This window comes from Ranitomeya imitator, chromosome 1 (genome assembly GCF_032444005.1).
Source record: "Ranitomeya imitator isolate aRanImi1 chromosome 1, aRanImi1.pri, whole genome shotgun sequence".
Taxonomy (NCBI): domain Eukaryota; kingdom Metazoa; phylum Chordata; class Amphibia; order Anura; family Dendrobatidae; genus Ranitomeya; species Ranitomeya imitator.
The window spans coordinates 811,141,296-811,161,887 of NC_091282.1; the positions used below are offsets into that span (position 1 = coordinate 811,141,296).

At 43.1% G+C, this 20,592-nt stretch overlaps 1 protein-coding gene across 2 annotated transcripts in view; it reads right to left on the minus strand.

The window, feature by feature from the left end:
• Positions 1-20,592, minus strand: part of LOC138649222 (guanine nucleotide-binding protein subunit alpha-11-like) — a 123,629-nt gene that overhangs the window by 43,143 nt on the left and 59,894 nt on the right. For both annotated transcript variants that reach the window (XM_069739443.1, XM_069739434.1), the window contains exons 3-4: positions 19,490-19,644; positions 16,711-16,839 (exon numbers count right to left, since the gene is read on the minus strand). In XM_069739443.1, coding sequence (XP_069595544.1) covers positions 16,711-16,839; positions 19,490-19,644 — 284 coding nt within the window. The remainder of the gene's footprint in view (positions 1-16,710; positions 16,840-19,489; positions 19,645-20,592) is intronic.

Sequence of the window (20,592 nt, forward strand, 5' to 3'; positions counted from 1 at the left end):
CGTAGTATATAACATAGCCATGTAGTATATTGTAGAGCCACGTAGTATATAATACAGGCACGTAGTATATTGCACAGCCACGTAGTATATAATACAGTCACGTAGTGTATTGCACAGCTATGTAGTGTATTGCACAGCTATGTAGTATATTGGTCAGCGATGTAGTATATAGCAGAGCCACGTAGTATATAACATAGCCACATAGTATATTGTAGAGGCAGGTAGTATATTGCATAGCTACGTAGTATATTGCACAGCCACGTAGTATATAACAGAGCCACGTAGTATATTGCACAGTCGACGTAGTATATAACAGAACTGACACAGCCACATACAGTAATATATTGCACAGCTACATAGTATATAACACAGAGCATGTAGTATATTGCACAGCCATGTTGTATATTGCACAGTAACGTTGTATATTGCCCAGCTACATAGTATATAGCAGAGATGTAGTATATAACAGAGCCCACGCAGTATGTAACACAGCCCACGTAGTATATAGCAATGTGGGTACTATATGCGTGGTTAAAAAGACTTAAAATAAAAAATAAACATATACTCACCTTCCGAAGGCCCCTATAAGTCCTGCCGTCTGTGTGCGGTGCACGCGGCAGCTTCCGGTCCCAGGGTTGGTATGAGCGCAGGACCTGTGATGACGTCGCGGTCACATGACCGTGACATCATGGCAGGTCCTTCTCGCATAGCATCCTTGGCACCGGAACTTGCCGCTTGCACTGCCAAGGACAGCGTGATGTCGGAAGGTGAGAATAACCTTTTTTTATTATTATTATTATTATTATTTGTAACATTAGATCTTTTTACTATTGATGCTGCATATGCAGCATCAATAGTAAAAAAGTTGGTCACACAGGGTTAATAGCTGTGTTAACGGAGTGCGTTACACCGTGGTCCGCTAACACTGGCATTAACCCTGTGTGAGCCCTCAGCGCTGACTGCAGGGCAGTAAAGCAGCGGCCATTTCGCTGCCAGACTATGGCCGTCACTGATTGGTCGTGGCAATGGTCGTGGGCCTTTTTACCACAATCAATCAGCGACTTGGATTTCCATGACAGACAGAGGCCACGACCAATGAATATCCGCGACAGACAGACAGACGGAAGTGACCCTTAGACAATTATATAGTAGATTTAGTGTAACTTTTGTTGTTCTGCTTTTCATATAGCACAGTCTTTCTTTAAAAGTCCCTTTTTCTTACATCTGAAACATTCTCTTGTTTCTGTATTATGGGGCCTCTTTTCTGTCGCTTTAAGAGCATTTTCACTATCCCTTTTAGTGGAATATTTCTTTCCTCTTTCCTTCTATGATATTCAACTGTAAGTCTGGTCTTTACAAACTTTAGTGTAATGTCTCCTTCAGGTCTTGTCTCTAGTGCATTCATCAGAGCAGTGTATGAATCTTGTAAACTGCACAATAATATTGCTGCTATATGGCTTTCTTTAATGTCTTCACCGACTGATCTCAGCTGTGTTACTACCTCCATCATGGAGTTTATATGCTTCTGCATGTCTTTCCTTGCACTTAATCTCATCTTGTAAAGTTTCTTAGTAGGAATAGTTTGTGATTAAAGCTGGATCTTTCGTGTAGCTTTCTCAATGCTTCCCACATTCCCTTTGCTGCATTCTCATTCCTTATGTGGATTAACTGATCATCCTCCACATATAAGCTGAGAGTAGCTCTAGCTTTTCTGTTTTTCTTATCCCATGTCTGATTATTATCATTGGGTCTGTCTGTAGTGATTACCTCCCATAAATCATCTTCAGACAATAACATCTCCACTTTGAACTTCCATAACTGATAGTTCTCATTGTTCAGCTAATTTGAGTCTCAGCTCTGAACTGCTGCTCATCTTTAACTTATTTGTGTTACTTGTTTGGTGAGAATTGCTCGGAAGTATTCTTTTGCATTCACCAAGTCCTTTTTGTCTTCTGTGCTGGATCCATAACCTGTTGCATAGTTTGGTCGCAGAAGAAACTTGTGAGAGTAGACTATCTTCACAGAACATGAGGTACATGCATCAGCTTCTTAATACAGCATAACAGGAAGTCTTAAAAACCTTTTACCAGAGAGAAAGTGAAACCAAAGTACAACAAGTATATGAATTACAGTCAACTAGGCATATAACTTAGCATTGTCACACTTCAATAATGCACTGAAGAATGCCCTAGATGAAGCAACACCTTCTACACGCAGAAAGATCCGACACAGACAACGGCAGCCCTGGCACACTATGCAAACACGCTTTCTTCAGCGTTGCTCAATGTGTGCAGAGCGACAGTGGAGAAAATCTCTCTTAGCAGAAGATTTCATCCACTATAAGTTCATGCTCAAAACCTATAACTCTGCCCTTTATCTGGCTAAACAATCCTACTTCACCACCCTCATCACCTCACTATCCAACAACCCAAAACGACTTTTTGAAACCTTAAACTCCCTCCTGAAACCAAAAGTACAGGCCCCCATCACCAATCTCAGTGGTGAGGATCGGGCCACTTATTTCCTAGAAAAAAATCAACCACATCCATCAGGATATGTCAGCCCAATCTCCTCAGTGCCTGGATCCCCTTCCCTGCCGCACCTCAAGCTCACTAGACATCTTTGAGCCTGTTTCAGAAGAAGAAGTTTCCAAGCTCCTCACTTCTGCTCGGCCTACAACCTGTAACCGTGACCTCATTCCTTCACATCTCCTGCAGTCTCTCTCACCAGTGGTCACCACTCTCCTGACTAAAATATTTAACCTCTCTCTTTCTTCAGGTATCTTTCCCTTCTCATTTAAACATGCCATCATAACCCATTTACTTAAAAAGCCATCCCTGGACCAGAACTGCACTGCTAACTACAGACCTGTCTCTAACCTTTCCTTCATCTCTAAACTCCTGGAACACTTTGTCCACTTCTGCCTAATCCGCTATCTCTCAGATAACTCTCTTCTCGACCCCTTACAATCTGGTTTCCGCTCTTTACACTCCACTGAAACTGCCCTCATTAAAGTCTCTAATGATCTAATAACAGCTAAATCCAAAGGTCATTGCTCTCTGCTGATTCTCCTGGATCTCCACATTTGACATTGTGGATCACCAGCTCCTTCTCACTATGCTCTGCTCCATAGGCCTCAAGGACACAGCCCTCTCCTGGTTCTCCTCCTACCTCTCTGACCGCTCCTTCACTGTATCTTTTGCCGGCTCCTCTTTCTCTCCTCGTCCCCGTCTCCTCGGGGTTCCACAGGGCTCAGTCCTAGGCCCCCTCCTCTTCTCTCTATACACGGCCCCTATTGGACAAACAATCAGCAGATTTGGGTTCCAGTATCATCCCTATGCTGATGACACCCAATTAAACACTTCTTCCCCTGACATCACCCCTACCGTAATTCAAAATACCAAGGATTGTCTGGCGGCTGTCTCTAACATCATGTCCTCCCTCTATCTGAAACTAAATCTCTCCAAAACGGAGCTTCTTGTGTTTCTCCCTTCTACTAACCTCACTCTACCCAACAATGAAATTACCCTGGAGGGTTCAACCATAACTCCCAAGCAGCATGCCCGCTGTATTGGGGTCATATTCTACACCGAACTTTCCTTTATTCCCTATATCCGATCACTCACTCGCTCCTGTCACCTGCATCTTAAAAACATCTCCAGAATCCGACCTTTTCTCACCTTTGAAACTTCTAAGACTCTTACTGTCGCTTTTATTCATTCTCGTTTGGACTACTGCAACTCTCTTCTGATCGGTCTCCCTCTTACCAAACTTTCTCCTCTCCAATCCATCTTGAATGCGGCAGCCAGGGTCATATTTCTGTCCAGCCGCTTCACCGATGCCTCCATCTTGTGCCAGTCATTACACTGGCTACCCATTCGCTACAGGGTCCAGTATAAACTCATCTCACCCACAAAACTCTCCACAGTTCTGCACCGCCTTATATCTCCTCTCTCATCTCTGTCTTTCGCCCTACACGTGCCTTCCATTCTACAAATGTCCTAAGACTAACATCCCCCGTAATCCGAACCTTGCCCCTCCGTCTCCAAGACTTCTCTCGTGCTGCGCCAGCTCTCTGGAATGCACTTCCCCAGACGATCAGACTGATACCTAGCCCCGACCTATTCAAGCGCGCATTGAAAACCCATCTCTTCAAACAAGCCTACCACATCAACTACTCAGTAAACTAACTTTGCCCTGTTCCCTCCTTCCAAATATTATTCTGAATCTGCACCCTATTATTCATCTGTCTCCACACCCTCCATGCACATGATAACTGCACTTGATACTTGACTATTGCACTTAAACTCACAGGCTGATGACCGGATCATGCAGCTTTATATGAAAATCCCTATTTATTATAATTGCCAGACCAGAAATAACAAGCACTTTTCACCTATTGTGTCCCCATTTCCTTGTAGATTGTGAGTTTGCGAGCAGGGACCTCACTCCTAATGTCACCGTTTAAATTGTCTTAACTTGTATTGAATTTATTGTCTGTACATGTCCCCGCTTAATTGTAAAGTGCTGCGGAATATGTTGGCGCTATATAAATAAAAAATTATTATTATTATACAGTTAGGTCCATATATATTTGGACAGAGACAACATTTTTCTAATTTTGGTTATAGACATTACCACAATGAATTTTAAACAAAACAATTCAGATGCAGTTGAAGTTCAGACTTTCAGCTTTCATTTGAGGGTATCCACATTAAAATTGGATGAAGGGTTTAGGAGTTTCAGCTCCTTAACATGTGCCACCCTGTTTTTGAAGGAACCAAAAGTAATTGGACAATTGACTCCAAGGCTATTTCATGGACACGTGTGGGCAATCCCTTCGTTATGTCATTCTCAATTAAGCAGATAAGAGTCCTGGAGTTGATTTGAGTTGTGGTGCTTGCATTTGGAAGGTTTTGCTGTGAAGTAAACATGCAGTCAAAGGAGCTCTCCATGCAGGTGAAACAAGCCATCCTTCAGCTGCAAAAGCAGAAAAAACCCATCCGAGAAATTGCTACAATATTAGGATTGGCAAAATCTACAGTTTGGTACATCCTGAGAAAGAAAGAAAGCACTGGTGAACTCATCAATGCAAAAAGACCTGGGCGCCCATGGAAGACAACAGTGGTGGATGATCGCAGAATAATCTCCATGGTGAAGAGAAACCCCTTCACAACAGCCAACCAAGTGAACAACACTCTCCAGGAGGTAGGCGTATCAATATCCAAATCTACCATAAAGAGAAGACTGCATGAAAGTAAATACAGAGGGTTCACTGCACGGTGCAAACCACTCATAAGCATCAAGAATAAAAAGGCTAGACTGGACTTTGCTAAAAAAAATCTAAAAAAGCCAGCACAGTTCTGGAAGAACATTCTTTGAACAGATGAAACCAAGATCAACCTCTACCAGAATAATGGAAAGAGAAAAGTATGGCGAAGGCGTGGTTCAGCTCATGATCCAAAGGATACCACATCATCTGTAAAACTCGGCGGAGGCAGTGTGATGGCTTGGGCATGCATGGCTGCCAGTGGCACTGTGTCACTAGTGTTTATTGATGATGTGGCACAGGACAGAAGCAGCCGAATGAATTCTGAGGTATTCAGAGACATACTGTGTGCTCAGATCCAGCCTAATGTAGCCAAAATGATTGGTCGTCGTTTCATACTACAGATGTACAATGACCCAAAACATAAAGCCAAAGCAACCCAGGAGTTTATTAAAGCAAAGAAGTGGAATATTCTTGAATGGCCAAGTCAGTCACCTGATCGCAACCCAATTGAGCATGCATTTCACTTGTTAAAGACTAAACTTCAGACATATATATATGTATATAGTATGCATATGTAATATATATATGTAATATGTAACATATTGCCAACATTCCCCTTTGAAGAACAAGTGTAATGCTATATTGTGTAATGTGAACAGTAATATGCATTAATGATGTGTGTTGTTTGACAGTATGGAAAGCAAGAGTTAATGGGTGTGATTAGCTTAGTGTGGGAGTGGCTAATCTTTAGGGAAAGAAGTAGTTTTCTGTTAAAAAGGGCCCAGAGTGCATAGAAATAAGACCTAAGGTCTAACATGAGCAGTGCCACATGATTTCGGTGTCTCTAACAAGAGAGGAGACACAAACAGAAAATAGAGAAAAAGAGAGAAGTGATCGAAAGAACATGTAACAACTCTGCTGGCATCACGGCATGGCCTCTCATCTCACACACCATCTTACCGACTGCTCCGGGTCATGTTGTGGTTTCTGTCTGCTACCGACTCTACGCTCTGTGTCTCTTGCTTTCTGCCTGCTCTCTGCATGCTTCCTGGCTGTGTGCATAGGGGGGCGGCGCCAGAACTCTCTGGTTCTTATAGAATCAGGGCGCACCTGTCTAATCTGTTCCTGACCAATTACCAAGAGGCCTCTAGTATTTAGGGCAGCTCCACCCTGTGGACTGCGCCTGTGCAATGTATTAACTCAGTTTGTCAAAATAGAAAAAAATAGGCGTGCACTTACCCTGTTGCGGTGAATATCACTTTATTAGGACATATAAACAAACGGATAGCAGGGAGGGATCGAGTCAGCCACGGACAACGATCGTTTCGTGCTCTACGGCACTTCAACGGGTCCTCTTGACCGGGGTCTTGGGTCCTGGAGGACCCGTTGAAGTGCTGTAGAGCACGAAACGATCGTTGTCCGTGGCTGACTCGATCCCTCCCTGCTATCCGTTTGTTTATATGTCCTAATAAAGTGATATTCACCGCAACAGGGTAAGTGCGCGCCTATTTTTTTCTATTTTGCCATTGGATTCTTTGTACATTTTTTCTGGCAGCAGCACCCCGTTGATTCAGGTGTAGAGGATTTACACAGCCAGTATCACTTTCGGTGGTGCCAGACCGACAACATAACACGGTCTCTGAGTTTGACCTTTTAGTAGTGCGGATGTGTGTTTTTTCTACTATTGGATTAACTCAGTTTGTGTTTTGCTTCTGAGTTGCCAGGCCTTGCTCTGTGTCTTGCCTTCTCTAAAGGCTGTTCTCCTTGCTTTGCCTTGTACCTGTCTGTCTGCCCTCTAGGAGGCAGAATATCCTGGTCCCTGTGCTTTTGTGCTTGTGCCTTGTCTCATTCCTTTACCTTGTCTGAATTTTGTCCTATCTCTTTCTCCTTGACTGTGGCTTCTTTCCCTGCTTTGTCTTTCCTTGTGTCCTCTGTGCTCTGCACTCTTGCGGCTCTTGTGACTTTGCCTATGCTCCGCTCTCTTGAAGCTTTACCTCTGCTCCGCACTCCTGCGGTTCTGCTCTATTCTACTCTGCTCTTCTCCTGTTGCTGCAAGAAGGTATTCCTTGCGGTTCCACTCTGCTTAGCTTCTGCTGCAGAAATCTCTTGCTGCAGCTCCTTTCTGCATTCCTTGCGGTTCCGCTCTGCTTGGCTCCTGTTGCTGCTCTATCTCTTGCTGCTCTACTGTTCCTATCTGCAGCCTTGCGGTTCTCTTTCTGTGTGAACAGGTCCCAACCTGTTCCGTCATACTCCTTTCCTTCCAGCTTGTTTCCGTACCTGCATCTCCTGTGTGAACAGGTCCCAACCTGTTCCTTCATACTTCATTCCTTCCACCTTGTTTCCTTACCTGCACCTCCTGTGTGAATGGGTCCCAACCTGTTCCTTCATACTTCATATCCGCACCTGCACCTCCTGTGTGAAAAGGTCCCTACCTGTTCCTTCATACACCACACCAACCAGCCCTGTCTCTCTGACGTTCCTGCCAGCCCTGTGTCTCTGCCGTTCCTTCCAGCCGTGTCTCTGCCAGCCCTGTGTCTCAGCCGTGCCAGCCTACTTGTCTGAGTTTCATCCGTGCTCATCTGCTAGTCCTGCCCGATGCCCGCACCTGTCCTAGTGTTCCAGTTCTCCAAGTGGGATCAGCAGCCACAGCCAGACACCACCCTGGAGTAGCACCTGGCAGCTGCCTGCTGCACAAGTCTGACCTCACCATCAGAGGCTCCAGAGAAGACAAGGCAGCTGACAGAACAGAGCAATTGATTAAAGAGTAGGCCTGGGTCAGGATGCTTAGCAGTATGGCCCAGAATATATAACTCACAGAGTTAACAGGTCTAGATTGGACAGAGTACATAAGACAATTAGGGTGTCCCGGGCGGGAGTCAGAGACAGAAAAGATAAGTAGCGGCCATATTGGCAATATAGTTCCCTAGAAGGGAAAAAGATGCGGAACTGCTGGTTGAGAAAATGACCCTTGCTGTCTGTGGTGAAGTAGAAAGGAACAGTAAAGATAGAAAACAAGAGCGTGAAGAGGAAGGCATTGAAAATGTGTGTGGAAAATACTCTGTATTGTAAAGGAAACGTTCATCAAGTGGTGTGCCTGCTATCTTAACTACATAAATCTCCCCAAGTTATTGTTGAGTAAAGAGTTTGTTTTTAAATGGTGGCAATCCTCGTTGAACTCTCAAATATCTGGTCCTGGCCAACCAATGTAATTGGTTACATGCGACCTCCAAGGGCATCACGCCCCTACAACACAAGTCCACACACCCAGCCAGGACTTCCACTTTCATGTAATGTGGTGGAGTGGAGGAGACACGTACCTCGCCCACAGCTGCCTCCCCACACCACATTTCATATACTGTACTTTGAGGCGGTAAATCTGTATTCCTTGGAAAAGCAGGTACACTGAATCTCTTGCTGGCTCTAAGATATATTAGGTAAATTCTTCACAAATCCAACACTCCATGAACTCTAAATTCTTTTATTGAAATACTATTAAAACAGGTTTGTGGGATAATGCTTATTATTTCAACAACTACTATTAACTTCTGTTTAATAGTGGATGAGTATCTGTCTTCAGCAATAGTGTTATATTGCCAATAATTCACAGTTAAAAAGAAAAAAATATCAGGAAGTTCCTGTTCACTCACTGTGTGCGTGAGTGTGTGGCTAGAGCACACTTTATTTTCACTTTGCAAGCTGACAAGCAAGATGCTAAGATTCTAAGCTGTAAGAAATATCAGTTGTAAGCTGTGTTATCTTTGTTCCTGCATAAATATATATTCACTGTTGAAGGGCTGGACAGTACAGAGATTAATCCGCTGTCAACAGGTTATGGGTCCAGAAACCCAAACATCCAGAGAACAGTGCAGAGGTGTTATGATCTGGTGGTTTAGGAGCAACATGGGACGAGCTCTGAAGGAAGTGGTACCTGTACTGACCGCAGTCCCTAACCTCAACACAACACTAGAAGTAGCCGTGGGATGCTCCTGACACTCCCTAGGCACCTCGTCACAGCCTGAGAACTAACTACCCCTAAAGATAGAAACAGGAAAACTATCTTGCCTCAGAGAAAATCCCCAAAGGATAGATAGCCCCCCACAAGTAATGACTGTGAGTGGAGAGGGAAAAGACATACACAGAATGAAACCAGGATGAGCACAGGAGGCCAGTCTAGCTAGATAGATAGTACAGGATGGAATACTGTGCGGTCAGTATAAAACACTACAAAAAATCCACACAGAGTTTACAAAAATCTCCACACCTGACTAAAGGTGTGGAGGGTAAATCTGCTTCCCAGAGCTTCCAGCTACACAGAATTAATTCATACTGACAAGCTGGACAAACATAGAAAGCACAGAACAGATAAGTCCACAACCTGTGGACAGAAAAGAGCAAGCAAGGACTTAGCTTTGCTGAACTGGTCAGGATAACAGGGAAATCCAAAGAGATGTGAATCCAACCAGGAACCATTGACAAGTGGCACTGGCTGAAGAGAGAGCCAGGCATAAATGGCCGAGCAGAAAGACAATCAGTGGAAGCAGCTGCAGACTGCTAAATCCAAGGAGCAGCCATACCACTTACAACCACCGGAGGGAGCCCAAGAGCGGAATTCACAACAAGAGGAGAGAGAACAACAGTGAAGAAGAAGCAAAGATGGCCACCATCATCAACTCTGTGAAGTTCACAGTTCAAAATCTGATCTACTAATCCTGAAAATTTAAAGTAAAGATGCTGATGACAAGAGAAAATACATGGAAATGCACACAGGCGTCTAGACCTGACCCACTACCAGAAAACTGGGTAGAGAAGGATCAAAAAGCACAAACCCTATATCCCTCAGGATAGATGATGATCAGATTGTGCGTGTATGTAAATTTATCTACAGCTCTATTTAATGAGAAAGTTGTAGAAGTCTAAGCTAAATAAGGGCCAAGATATGCAGGATTACACAAGATATACCCTAGAGATTGTGGAGCGCCTGTGGGGCATTGGGGAAGATTTAAAGGATTTCTATGTTGCTGCGCTACTACTAAGCGGTCTACCAGAAAGCTTTGACACACTTGTAACTGCACAAGATGTGCGCACAGATTTTGAGCTTACATTGGAGTATGTTAGAGGAAAGCTTGTAGATGAGTATAATCGAAAGTATAAGCAGCAGTGGGGCATCCAAAGCAGAATCCGCTTTAAAACGCAAGATCTACCCAAAAATAAAAGTGATTTGAAGGAAACACATGAGAGCAGGACCAGCCTTAGGTTGAATGGTGCCCTGTGTAAAAATGCTTTTTGGTGCTCCCAACTCTTTGTTTATTTACTTAGAATACATGAGCATGCATGTTTGTATATGAAAGAAGGAAGCCTACACAGCGTATGTAGCTGTGATCTGCTTCACTTCTAGCTGCAGACAGACCTGCATACAGCTAAACATGGGGTGTCAGACCCCAAACCATCTGATATGAATGACACCAGGATAAGGATACACCATCAATATCTAAGTTCTCTAAAAAAAACTTTGATTAGTACATCTATGGGTGAGTGAATGTAAAATACAGCCTGTTACATATGAGTAGCAGCTTGGCGTCAACCAAAATTTCAAGTGGATACTGTTTGCAGAAACTTTGCATATAAGGCTTTGTGCACACAGAGTTTTTGATGCCAACTTTTTTAGATGAAACTGCTTCAGAAAGCCCTCCTTATTGAAACGTTCTCCCAGAGATCAGCTGACGTCAAACATGTCAGGTGGCGGCTTTATGATAGAAAATATACGAGTGACTGGCTGAGTGAGTGCTCCTGTGTATGGGAGTGTCAGCTGAGATGGCTGTTTCATGGAAGCATCGCTCGGCCAACTACCATCTAACATATATGGAGGTCTTTAATGTGCAGATGGAGTGATGGTGTCTATTGTAATTCAGGAAGCATTAAAAGTGTTGCATCAAGTTTACCTATCCACAGAAAAGAGGATTGTGTTCTGATTGCTGGGGGGGCAACCACTGTGAACTCCATCAAATCTGAGAAGAGGGTTTTGTAGGGCTGAAGGGAACAGAAGTCGAGCATGCGCACCTCCACTCCATTTATTCTTAATGGAAGTGCTAAAAAGAGGCGACCGTAGCACTCCTATGTCCTGCACTCCTATTGGAAATGGATGGAGTGCAGGTGCTCATGCTTAACCTCATCTCCATTCACACAGGTCTTTTCAGAGCCCCACTCTCAGGATCACTGGGAGACCCAATAATTGGACACCCAACAGTCGGCAAGTTATTCCATATTCGCTGGGGATTTCTTTCAAGCTTGGTAAAACTCCCTTTAATTCTTCCCATAGACATTGGACAACTGACAGATAAGATTGTTTGGCCAAGCATTACTATGTTCTCTATGAGACATCTGCTGTGAGACTCCTCTGTCCCCTCCAGATACTTCTGCCTGGAGAATAAAAGGATCAGCCATTTGAAATCTGACTTGCCCGATCCTTCTCTGGGAGGCTCCAATGCACATGTTGCTGTTGGCTGATCTAATGTGTAATTAAACTTTTACTGATCTAAGAAAATGGCGACAGACACAAAGCTTATTTTTTTTTTTTTACAAAGTTCAGATTTTTTTTAACAACTAAAACGTAAAAAACACCTTATGTGTGGTATCACCATAATCATACTGACCTGAAGAATCATGTTGTCAGGTCATTTTAACCACAAAATGAATTGATCAACCCCCATGCATATTAGATTATTGGACAATCCTGCCAATATCTGGGGGTCCAGCTGACTTTAGTCTAACGTGTATGGGGGGTCTTTAGTGTTAAAACATACAGTCCCCTCACCATAGGTTGTGCAGATTGTTACACTGGGTCTAGTGTCATGAAGACCTTACCATGAGAGATCCGAGTAGGATAGCAGGTCACTGAAATGACCCGTTAGACACAGGAGCCTGGCAGAGAGCAGTGAGGGCAGGAGAACTACAAGTGCAATATCTCACACCTCAGCACTTGCCGCTCATTTGCATATAATTTCAGTGCTGAACTTCTCAAGCTGCAAAAAGGATTCTACAACAAAGTTAAGGATTTACTCAGCATGAAAGCCTCTGTACCTGCAGGTCATTAGTTTGAGGTATAAATATCTCATGGCAGATTCCCTTTAACCCCTTCCCAAAATAGCCAATTTTCGTTTTTGCGTTTTCGTTTTTTCCTCTCCTTCTTCCAAGAGCCATAACTTTTTTATTTTTCCGTCCTCATAGCCATATGGGGGTTAGGTTTCTGCAGGATAGGTTGTACTTTTATATGACCCCATTGATTTTACCACATAGTGCACGGTTAAGTGGGAAAAAAATTCCAAGTGCGGTGAAATTGCAAATAAAAAAATCACAATTCTCACACTGTTTTTGGTCATTGATTTTATGGTGTACATAGTGAGGTAAAAATGACCTGGCAGTATGAGTACAGTATGACCAATACCAAAATTGTATCATATGAAAAAACATGGCACTCTGTATTAGTCAGTTGTAGGTGCTCAAGTAGGGTGTCCACCCCGTTGTATCAAATGTTCAGAAAATACTTGGCACTCAAAATTTTGAAAAAATACCATGTTCATTTATTATGCATCCAGACAATAAATTGTTGAACGTTTTCGGCCCTCAACTGGACCTTCATCAGAACAAACTGGTTCAGCAGTGTGGATTTTTCCTCAAGTAACAGTGTCTCAGAGGAAGATTAAAGGTGCCTGGAGTTCAGGGTCCGATGCATAAAGGGACTGTGCGTCCACAATGTGCGACAGTACTTCGCCAACAGTATGCACTGATAGCCGGTTAGAAGACCCAGCACTTCTGCTGCATGCGAGCTCTGTCGCTGTCGGTGTGCGCTGTAACATAGCTCGCATGCAGCAGAAGCGCTGGGTCTTCAAACCGCATACTCTTGGCGATGAACTGTCCCTTTATGCATCGGACCCTGAACTCCAGGCCCCTTTAATCTTCCTCTCAGACACTGTTACTTGAGGAAAAATTCACACTACTGAGCCAGTTTGTTCTGATGAAGGTCCAGTTGTGGGCCGAAAACGTTCAACAATGTATTGCCTGGATGTGTAATAAATGAACACAGTATTTTTCAAAATTTTGAGTGCCAAGTTTTTTCTGAACATTCAATACCAAACTTGTGGCGTGTTCTACATATTTTTGTTGTGAAAAAAATTGGAAATTTGTAAAAAAAAAAAAGAAAAAAAAATACAATTTTTTTCTTTGATTGTGCCACCATATCCCGACATCTGTAACGTTTTAATTTTTGAGTTGATGGAGCTGTGTGGAGGCTTATTTTTTGTGGGGAAAGATGATGTCTATTATCATACTATTTTGGGATAGATATGATATTTTGATCACTCCTTACTGTATTTTTTTTGCAGTGTTGCAATAGTCAAAACATTTTTTCCATTTACGATGTTTACTGATCAGGTTAATTACTGTAAAGCATCACTCTAGCATTTTTTTATCGCAGTGCTGGACTTGTGCTAATAATCTGTTACTTCACCCTAGTCTGATACTTACCAGCCGCTGTCTTCATCTCTTCCTGATGCTGCTTCTGTCCCTCACCGTCATCTTGTGACTGTGACTTCTGACTGACCGCAAGTAGAGATGGTAACTTTCACAATCTCTCATTGTAAGTCTATGAGATCCTCATTTTGTCCTTGTTCTGGCTCTCATAGACTTACTGTACATTGAGAAGTGACTTCCAGATCACCTAGCAAAACACTGGAGCGGTTCAGCAGGTGACAACTTGCAGAAGAAGAGCGTAGCGGTGCTGATAACAGATGAAGTCGGCAGCTGGTGAGTACAATACCAGGGGCACAAAATTTACATTAGAAGCACCACTCTAGCATTTTTTTTTAATGCAGCGCTGGAGTGGTGCTACTAATCTAAGTTAACTCATCCTAGTCTGATACCAGCCGCTGTCTTCAGCTTTTCCCAGCGACGCTCCGGTCCCATGTCGCCATCTTGTGACTGTGACTTCTGACTGACCTGAAGTCAGAGGTAACGTTCACAAGCTCTGAATGTGTAAGTCTTTGACAGCCTTGTTCTGGCCTCGTTCTCCCTCTCATAGACTTCCATTGGGTAGTAACTTCCATATTACACAGCACACACCGGAGCAATTTGGCATGTCACAACTTGCAAAAGACGAGCAGAGCATGTTCGATAACAGATGAAGTTGGTGGTTGGTGAGTACCATTCCAGCGGTGAAATTAAAAAAAAAACAATGGAGTGGTGCATTAAGTTTATATACTGATAGATCTGACTTATGAGTGATACCACATATGTGTATTTCTTTCCTATCTAATAATTTAACAGGGAAGTGGGGAGAGATTTTCATTTTTTTCTTGTTTTTTAAAACTTTATTTTTTTAATTTTTCCTCTATTCATTAGTCACCTTAAGAGACTTGAACTTTTTATTGTGTGATTGCTTGTGCTGTATACTGTAATAATTCAGTATTGCTGGATAGAGCAAACGTCTTCCTTGAAACCCAGACACGGCTGAGTTTCAACAGAGCTCTGTGATGGCAGACATGAGGGTCTTCAACAGACCCCCGGCTGTCATAGCAACCCATTAGAGCACATTGCAGGGCAGTCGATGGGAGCTTACAATAACACAACCTTATGATGGTACATTGTTAAAACACCTCTAACCGTCAACAACAAAGATCCTCACAGAACATGATGCACGCCGTGAGGATTTAGACGTCTGCAGTCACATAGAGACAAGACAAGGAAATGACATTACATTTAATTAAAGATGACAGCTGTATCATCTCAAAAGAAGGTTACACATTAGCAGAAGGAAAAATCAAAGATTGTACCAGCTAAAATGCAGGGAAAATGTATACGCTGCTAAACATGAACAGCACAGGAATTACATCCATGTATGGCACAATAAGAAAGTTAGTTCCGAAACAACTTGCTGTTTGTATTACAGTCGATCTGTGTAATCAGACAATGAAATGTACTAGCTGTCTTAAAAAGAATATGTCAAGAAAATCCTTTCCTAAGAATAGTACTACAAAATCAGAACAGCTTCTGTACTTAATACACACAGATGTTTGTGGTCCAATGAATATTTAAACTCCTGGAAAGAAGCGATATTTTCTCACATTTATCAATGATTATTCAAGATACTGTATTTTTCGGATAATAAGACGCACTTTTTTCCTCCCAAATTTGGGGAGAAAATGGGGGTGCATCTAATAATGCGGATATACCTTACCGGCCGCAGTGGTGCAGGGTCGCTGCTGGAGGAGGCAAGAGTGGAGCGTTGCTGCAGGCCGCAGGCTGGGATGAGAGGATGTTCGGATGTGTGGCACGCCGCTGCGGGTGTTCGGGGCTGAGGGGGCTCTGCCGACATTTTGCAAAAGCCCAGAGCCCCCACAGTTACATGGCTCCTATGCGGTGGACTTTGAAAAAAAATGGCTGCTGGGGCGGCGCATGCGCAGATGGAGATCTCAGTACCAAGATCTTGGGAGAAGAGATCTCAGCGCTGAGATCATTAGTAACACACTACGCCATCATGGATTAAAATACTGTAGGACACCCAAGGTCCCCCTGTTCACATCAGCACATGTCCAGGTCAGTTTGAAACTCGCTAATAACCATCCGGATGATCCATAGGATGCATGGGAGAAGGTCGTGTGGTCAGATGAGACCAAAATAGAACTTTTTGGTATCAACTCCACTCACCAAGTTTACAGAAAGAAAAAAGATGAATAGAACCCCAAGAACTTTTGGGGTGCTTTTCTGCAAAGGGGACAGGATGAGTGCACTGCATTGAAGGGAGAATGGATGAGGTCATGTATTGCGAGATTTTGGCCAACAACCTCCTTCCCTCAGTAAGAGCACTGAAGATTGGTCATGGCTAGGTCTTCCAGCATGATAATGACCTGAAACACAGCCAGGACAACTAAGGAGTGGTTCTGTAAGAAGCATTTCAAGGTCCTGGAGTGGCCTAGCCGGTCTCCAGATCTGAACCCAATAGAAAATCTTTGGAGGGAGCTGAAACTCATTGTTGCCCAGCGACAGCTTCGAAACCTGAAATATCTGGAGAACATCTGTTTGGAATAGTGGGCCAAAATCTCTGCTGCAGTGTGTGCAAGCTTGGTCACGAATCACATGAAATGTATGACCTCTATAATTACAAACAAAGGCTAGAATATTAAGTTCTATTTTTCAATTGTATCAAATACTTATTTCATGCAATAAAATGCACATTAATTATATAAAAATCAAATAATGTGATTCTCTAGATTTTTTTTAAGTTTCTGTCTCTCACAGGTGAAGTGTACGCATGATAAAAAATACAGACCTCTCCATTCTTTGTAGGTGGGAAAACTTGAAAAATTGGCAGTGTATAAAATACTTATTTTCCCTACTGTACATACTCTGTGTGATAGGTTGATAAGAAATGCCAATTCATAGTTCACCTTAGATTAACTTTCTCTACTTGGAAAGAATATTCATTAATTCCTGTAGTTGGCATTCGAATCCTAACAATGTCCTCGTTTGTGGGCTGATAACCATCTTGAATGATCCTATCCAGATTGGATAAAAAACTGCAAGAAAAGAAACCAATGTCAGCAGAAAAGTGAAAGCCATGATTAATCTAGCATCATACAGTAGAGGTTGTTCACTTTATTTTAACACATGTATTGAGGACATGTTTTTGTGGCACTTCCCAATGTCAAAGTATTGTAGGTCCAACACTAATTTCCAACTTTGCAAAGCACGGCATATTTGTATCTGCAGTCCATTGGCTTCCTCTAATTGTATAACACTAGGAAAGGCCATAAACAGTCCTTATCAATTTAAGGAGGCTGACGGACAAGTATGGTCACATGTTCACCCATCAGTGGCCATGCAATTGAAGGGCCATGCAACTGGGAAGCAGGCTGCCCTAACAAGTGGTTTACGGAATCGGTGCTGAATCCATTATCTTTTATATTAGTAAGCACCACAAATTCTTTTTCCGCAGCACATCATCTTTTTATTGCACTTTTTATCATTTTTTGCAGGGTGCCTTTATGTTGGCTTGGTTTTTGTGTGGTGCATTTATATATAGTGCTGGACGGTCCGCCTGCTAATACTATGGGTGTGATCAATAGGTTGTCAAGACACTGTGCATCACACCTATCTGTGTGAAATGTTTTTTATGCAAGCCTTATCTGTGTGCATTTTTGCGACTAGGCAGCCAAACCTTCTATTGAGGTGTGGGGGTGGTTGTTCTCATCAGTAGCTTGCACCTGTGCTGCTCCAGCCTTTATCAGTGGGGGCCTGCTGCACCCTGCTAGTGCATTTGTCATTTGACAAGGTTTTGGTGAGTCTGCTTTTCATGATGTGTTTTCCCCAGCACGTCAGTGAAAGATTAAGCACACAACTCCAATTTACACTGGTAAAGTATTATGATACATATACATGGATCACCCCCACGTAAGGGCAATGGGGTACTCGGTACCGGGTCCTTCAGTTCCCTCAGCGAGGATGTCACGGTGGCCCGACCCGGACTGTGACCCTATGAGGGGTGCCCAATAAAAGGCAGAGTTCGTAGATAATGGTAATGTACATGACGCCACCTGTGGTATTTGGTCAGGGTGACCGACGCTGCTTAGGGGTCCACTGGGGTGATGTTATGGCAGCTAGATGGTATACCTTCCCACAGGTGAAGTGTATCCCCAGGGCTTCCCAGAAGAGTAGATGTTGGTGGTGGATAGTGCAAGGCACGGCGAATAACGAGGACACAAGGGGTGCAGTCTCTTTACTGAAGGCTTCAGCATCCACAGTCCAGAGTGCCGGATGACAGGGTAGGCAGAGTCCGGCAGGTCTGATGGCAATTCCAGAGTCCCCTTATCCAGGTGGAAATCAGTAGCCTTCCCCTTGCGCACAGTAACGTAGTTGGTCCCTACTTGCATTAGCTACCATAAGGTCCTCACTGTTGTAACTTCTCTCTCTCTGTCCCCCAGGTGGATAGGACATACCCGTATGACGGTGGTGGCCTGAGGCTATTTTATAGGGACCCTAGTGTCGCCCCTCCTCCGCGTTGCCACCTTGTCTGCTTAGGTGTTTAGGTCGGACTGCCAACTTGGAATCGACTACCCTGCCAGTCTCTGAAGTAAAGCGTAGAGTCTATTACTCCCTCGGTATTCCGGCCACCGGATCTGCGCTTCAGATGGAGGCAGCCTGCTTCTAGCTGGTCTCCCACTGATGTTTCACTCCTGTTGCTATGACTTCTGTGCTCACTCACTACAGCACAATTCCTTTCGTGTCCTTTCTTAGGAGGCTGCCGAATGGGTTGCAGGCGCAGCTCCGCGTCCTTCTTTCCTTCCTCCTCAAACTACAGTCTGGATCTGACCAGGGATCACCCCAGCCAGCTCGACCTGGAGACCTTTCCTCGTCGGCCTCCAGCCAGGAGCTCTCCTCTCCTTCTCCCTCCAGTCAGCTTCTCCCTCTGCCTAACTTCCTAACCAACCCACCAGTTTTACCCTATGTGAGGAGTCGCCTGGTGAACAGAACCCTTAGCTCCCCCTGGTGGACCGGCATGTGAAGTGTTTGTGTGGCTGTGATACCTGGCAGGGTGAACTCCTTTGGTGCCATCAGACGTAACACCGCTCCCTCTGGTGGGAGAACAACATTACTGCAACGACCAGGACTCTGGGGCGCTGCATTCACAAACTGGATATTTTGTAAATTCCTAAATGGAAACTGTATTTAGAATTGAAAGTCCTCAGTGGTTGATACCTTTTAATGGCTAACTGAAAAGATGGTAACTAATTGCAAGCTTTCGAGACTACACGGGTCTCTTCATCAGGCTAGGACTAAAACAAATTCTGAAGAATCACATATTTATGCACAACATAGCACAGAAAAAAAAGGGGGAAAACCCATGGATAAGACAGACCCCCCCCCTTTTTTTTCTGTGCTATGTTGTGCATAAATATGTGATTCTTCAGAATTTGTTTTAGTCTTTGCTTGATGAAGAGACCTGTGTAGTCTCGAAAGTTTGCAATTCGTTACCATCTTTTCAGTTAGCCATTAAAAGGTATCAACCACTGAGGACTCTCAATTCTAAATATTTTTCTATCTATTGGCTAACAAGGTACCAAGATATGTTTCTTTCCTGTATCGAAATGGAAAATGTGCAGTGTACATTGTGGAAGAGCTCAATAAGCATGGGAGATGCAAAAAAAAAAAAAATTCTCCCAAACTTACTAATAGGCCGAATCAAGGAGCTGGAATTCTCTTCTCTTTTCATAACATTTACGAATTCCAGGATCACTCCATAATTTCTTGATGGATAAACCATGATGCTTTTCTAATTGCTGTATACTGTATACATCCAGGGCTCTGATCATTTTTCCATTCACCTAAAAGAACGGCACATGGTAAGATTGTGAATCATTTTAAGATGTTCGTTATCCTAATCAATACATGTTTAGATTGGTTCATCATACACAAGTCCTTTTATAGAAGACATTTGGGGTGCAGCGTTAAAGCTTTTTTAACCCCTTTACCCCTAAGGGTGGTTTGCACGTTAACGACCGGGCCAATTTTTACATTTCTGACCACTGTCCCTTTATGAGGTTATAACTCTGGAACGCTTCAACGGATCCCAGTGATTCTGACATTATTTTCTCAAGACATATTGTACTTCATGTTAGAGGCAAAATTTCTTTCATATTACCTGCGTTTATTTGTGAAAAAAATGGAAATTTGAGGAAAAGTTTAAAATTTCGCAATTTTCCAACTTTGAATTTTTATGCCCTTAAATCACAGAATTATGTCACACAAAAAACTTAATAAGTAACATTTCCCACATGTCTACTTTACATCAGCACAATTTTGGAACCGGATTTTTTTTTTGTTATAAGTTATAAGGGTAAAAAGTTAACCAGTGATTTCTCATTTTTCAAACAAAATTTACAAAACCATTTTTTTAAGGGACCATCTCACATTTGAAGCCACTTTGAGGGGTCTATATGGTAGAAAAACCCCAAAAGTGACACCATTCTAAAAACTGCACCCCTGAAGGTACTCAAAACAACATTCAATAAGTTTATTAACCCTTCAGATGTTTCACAGGAGCAGAAGCACCGTGGAAGGAAAAAAGGAACATTTTAGTTTTTAGTCACAAAAATGATATTTCAGCAACAATTTTTTTATTTTACCAAGGGTAAAACAGTGGAAACCCCCCACAAGTGACCCCATTTTGGAAACTAGACCCCCTAAGGAACTTATCTAGATGTGAAAATAAAAAATCCTATTTTTTCCATAAACATGATGGTTTAGTCCCCAATTTTTTATTTTTCCAAGGG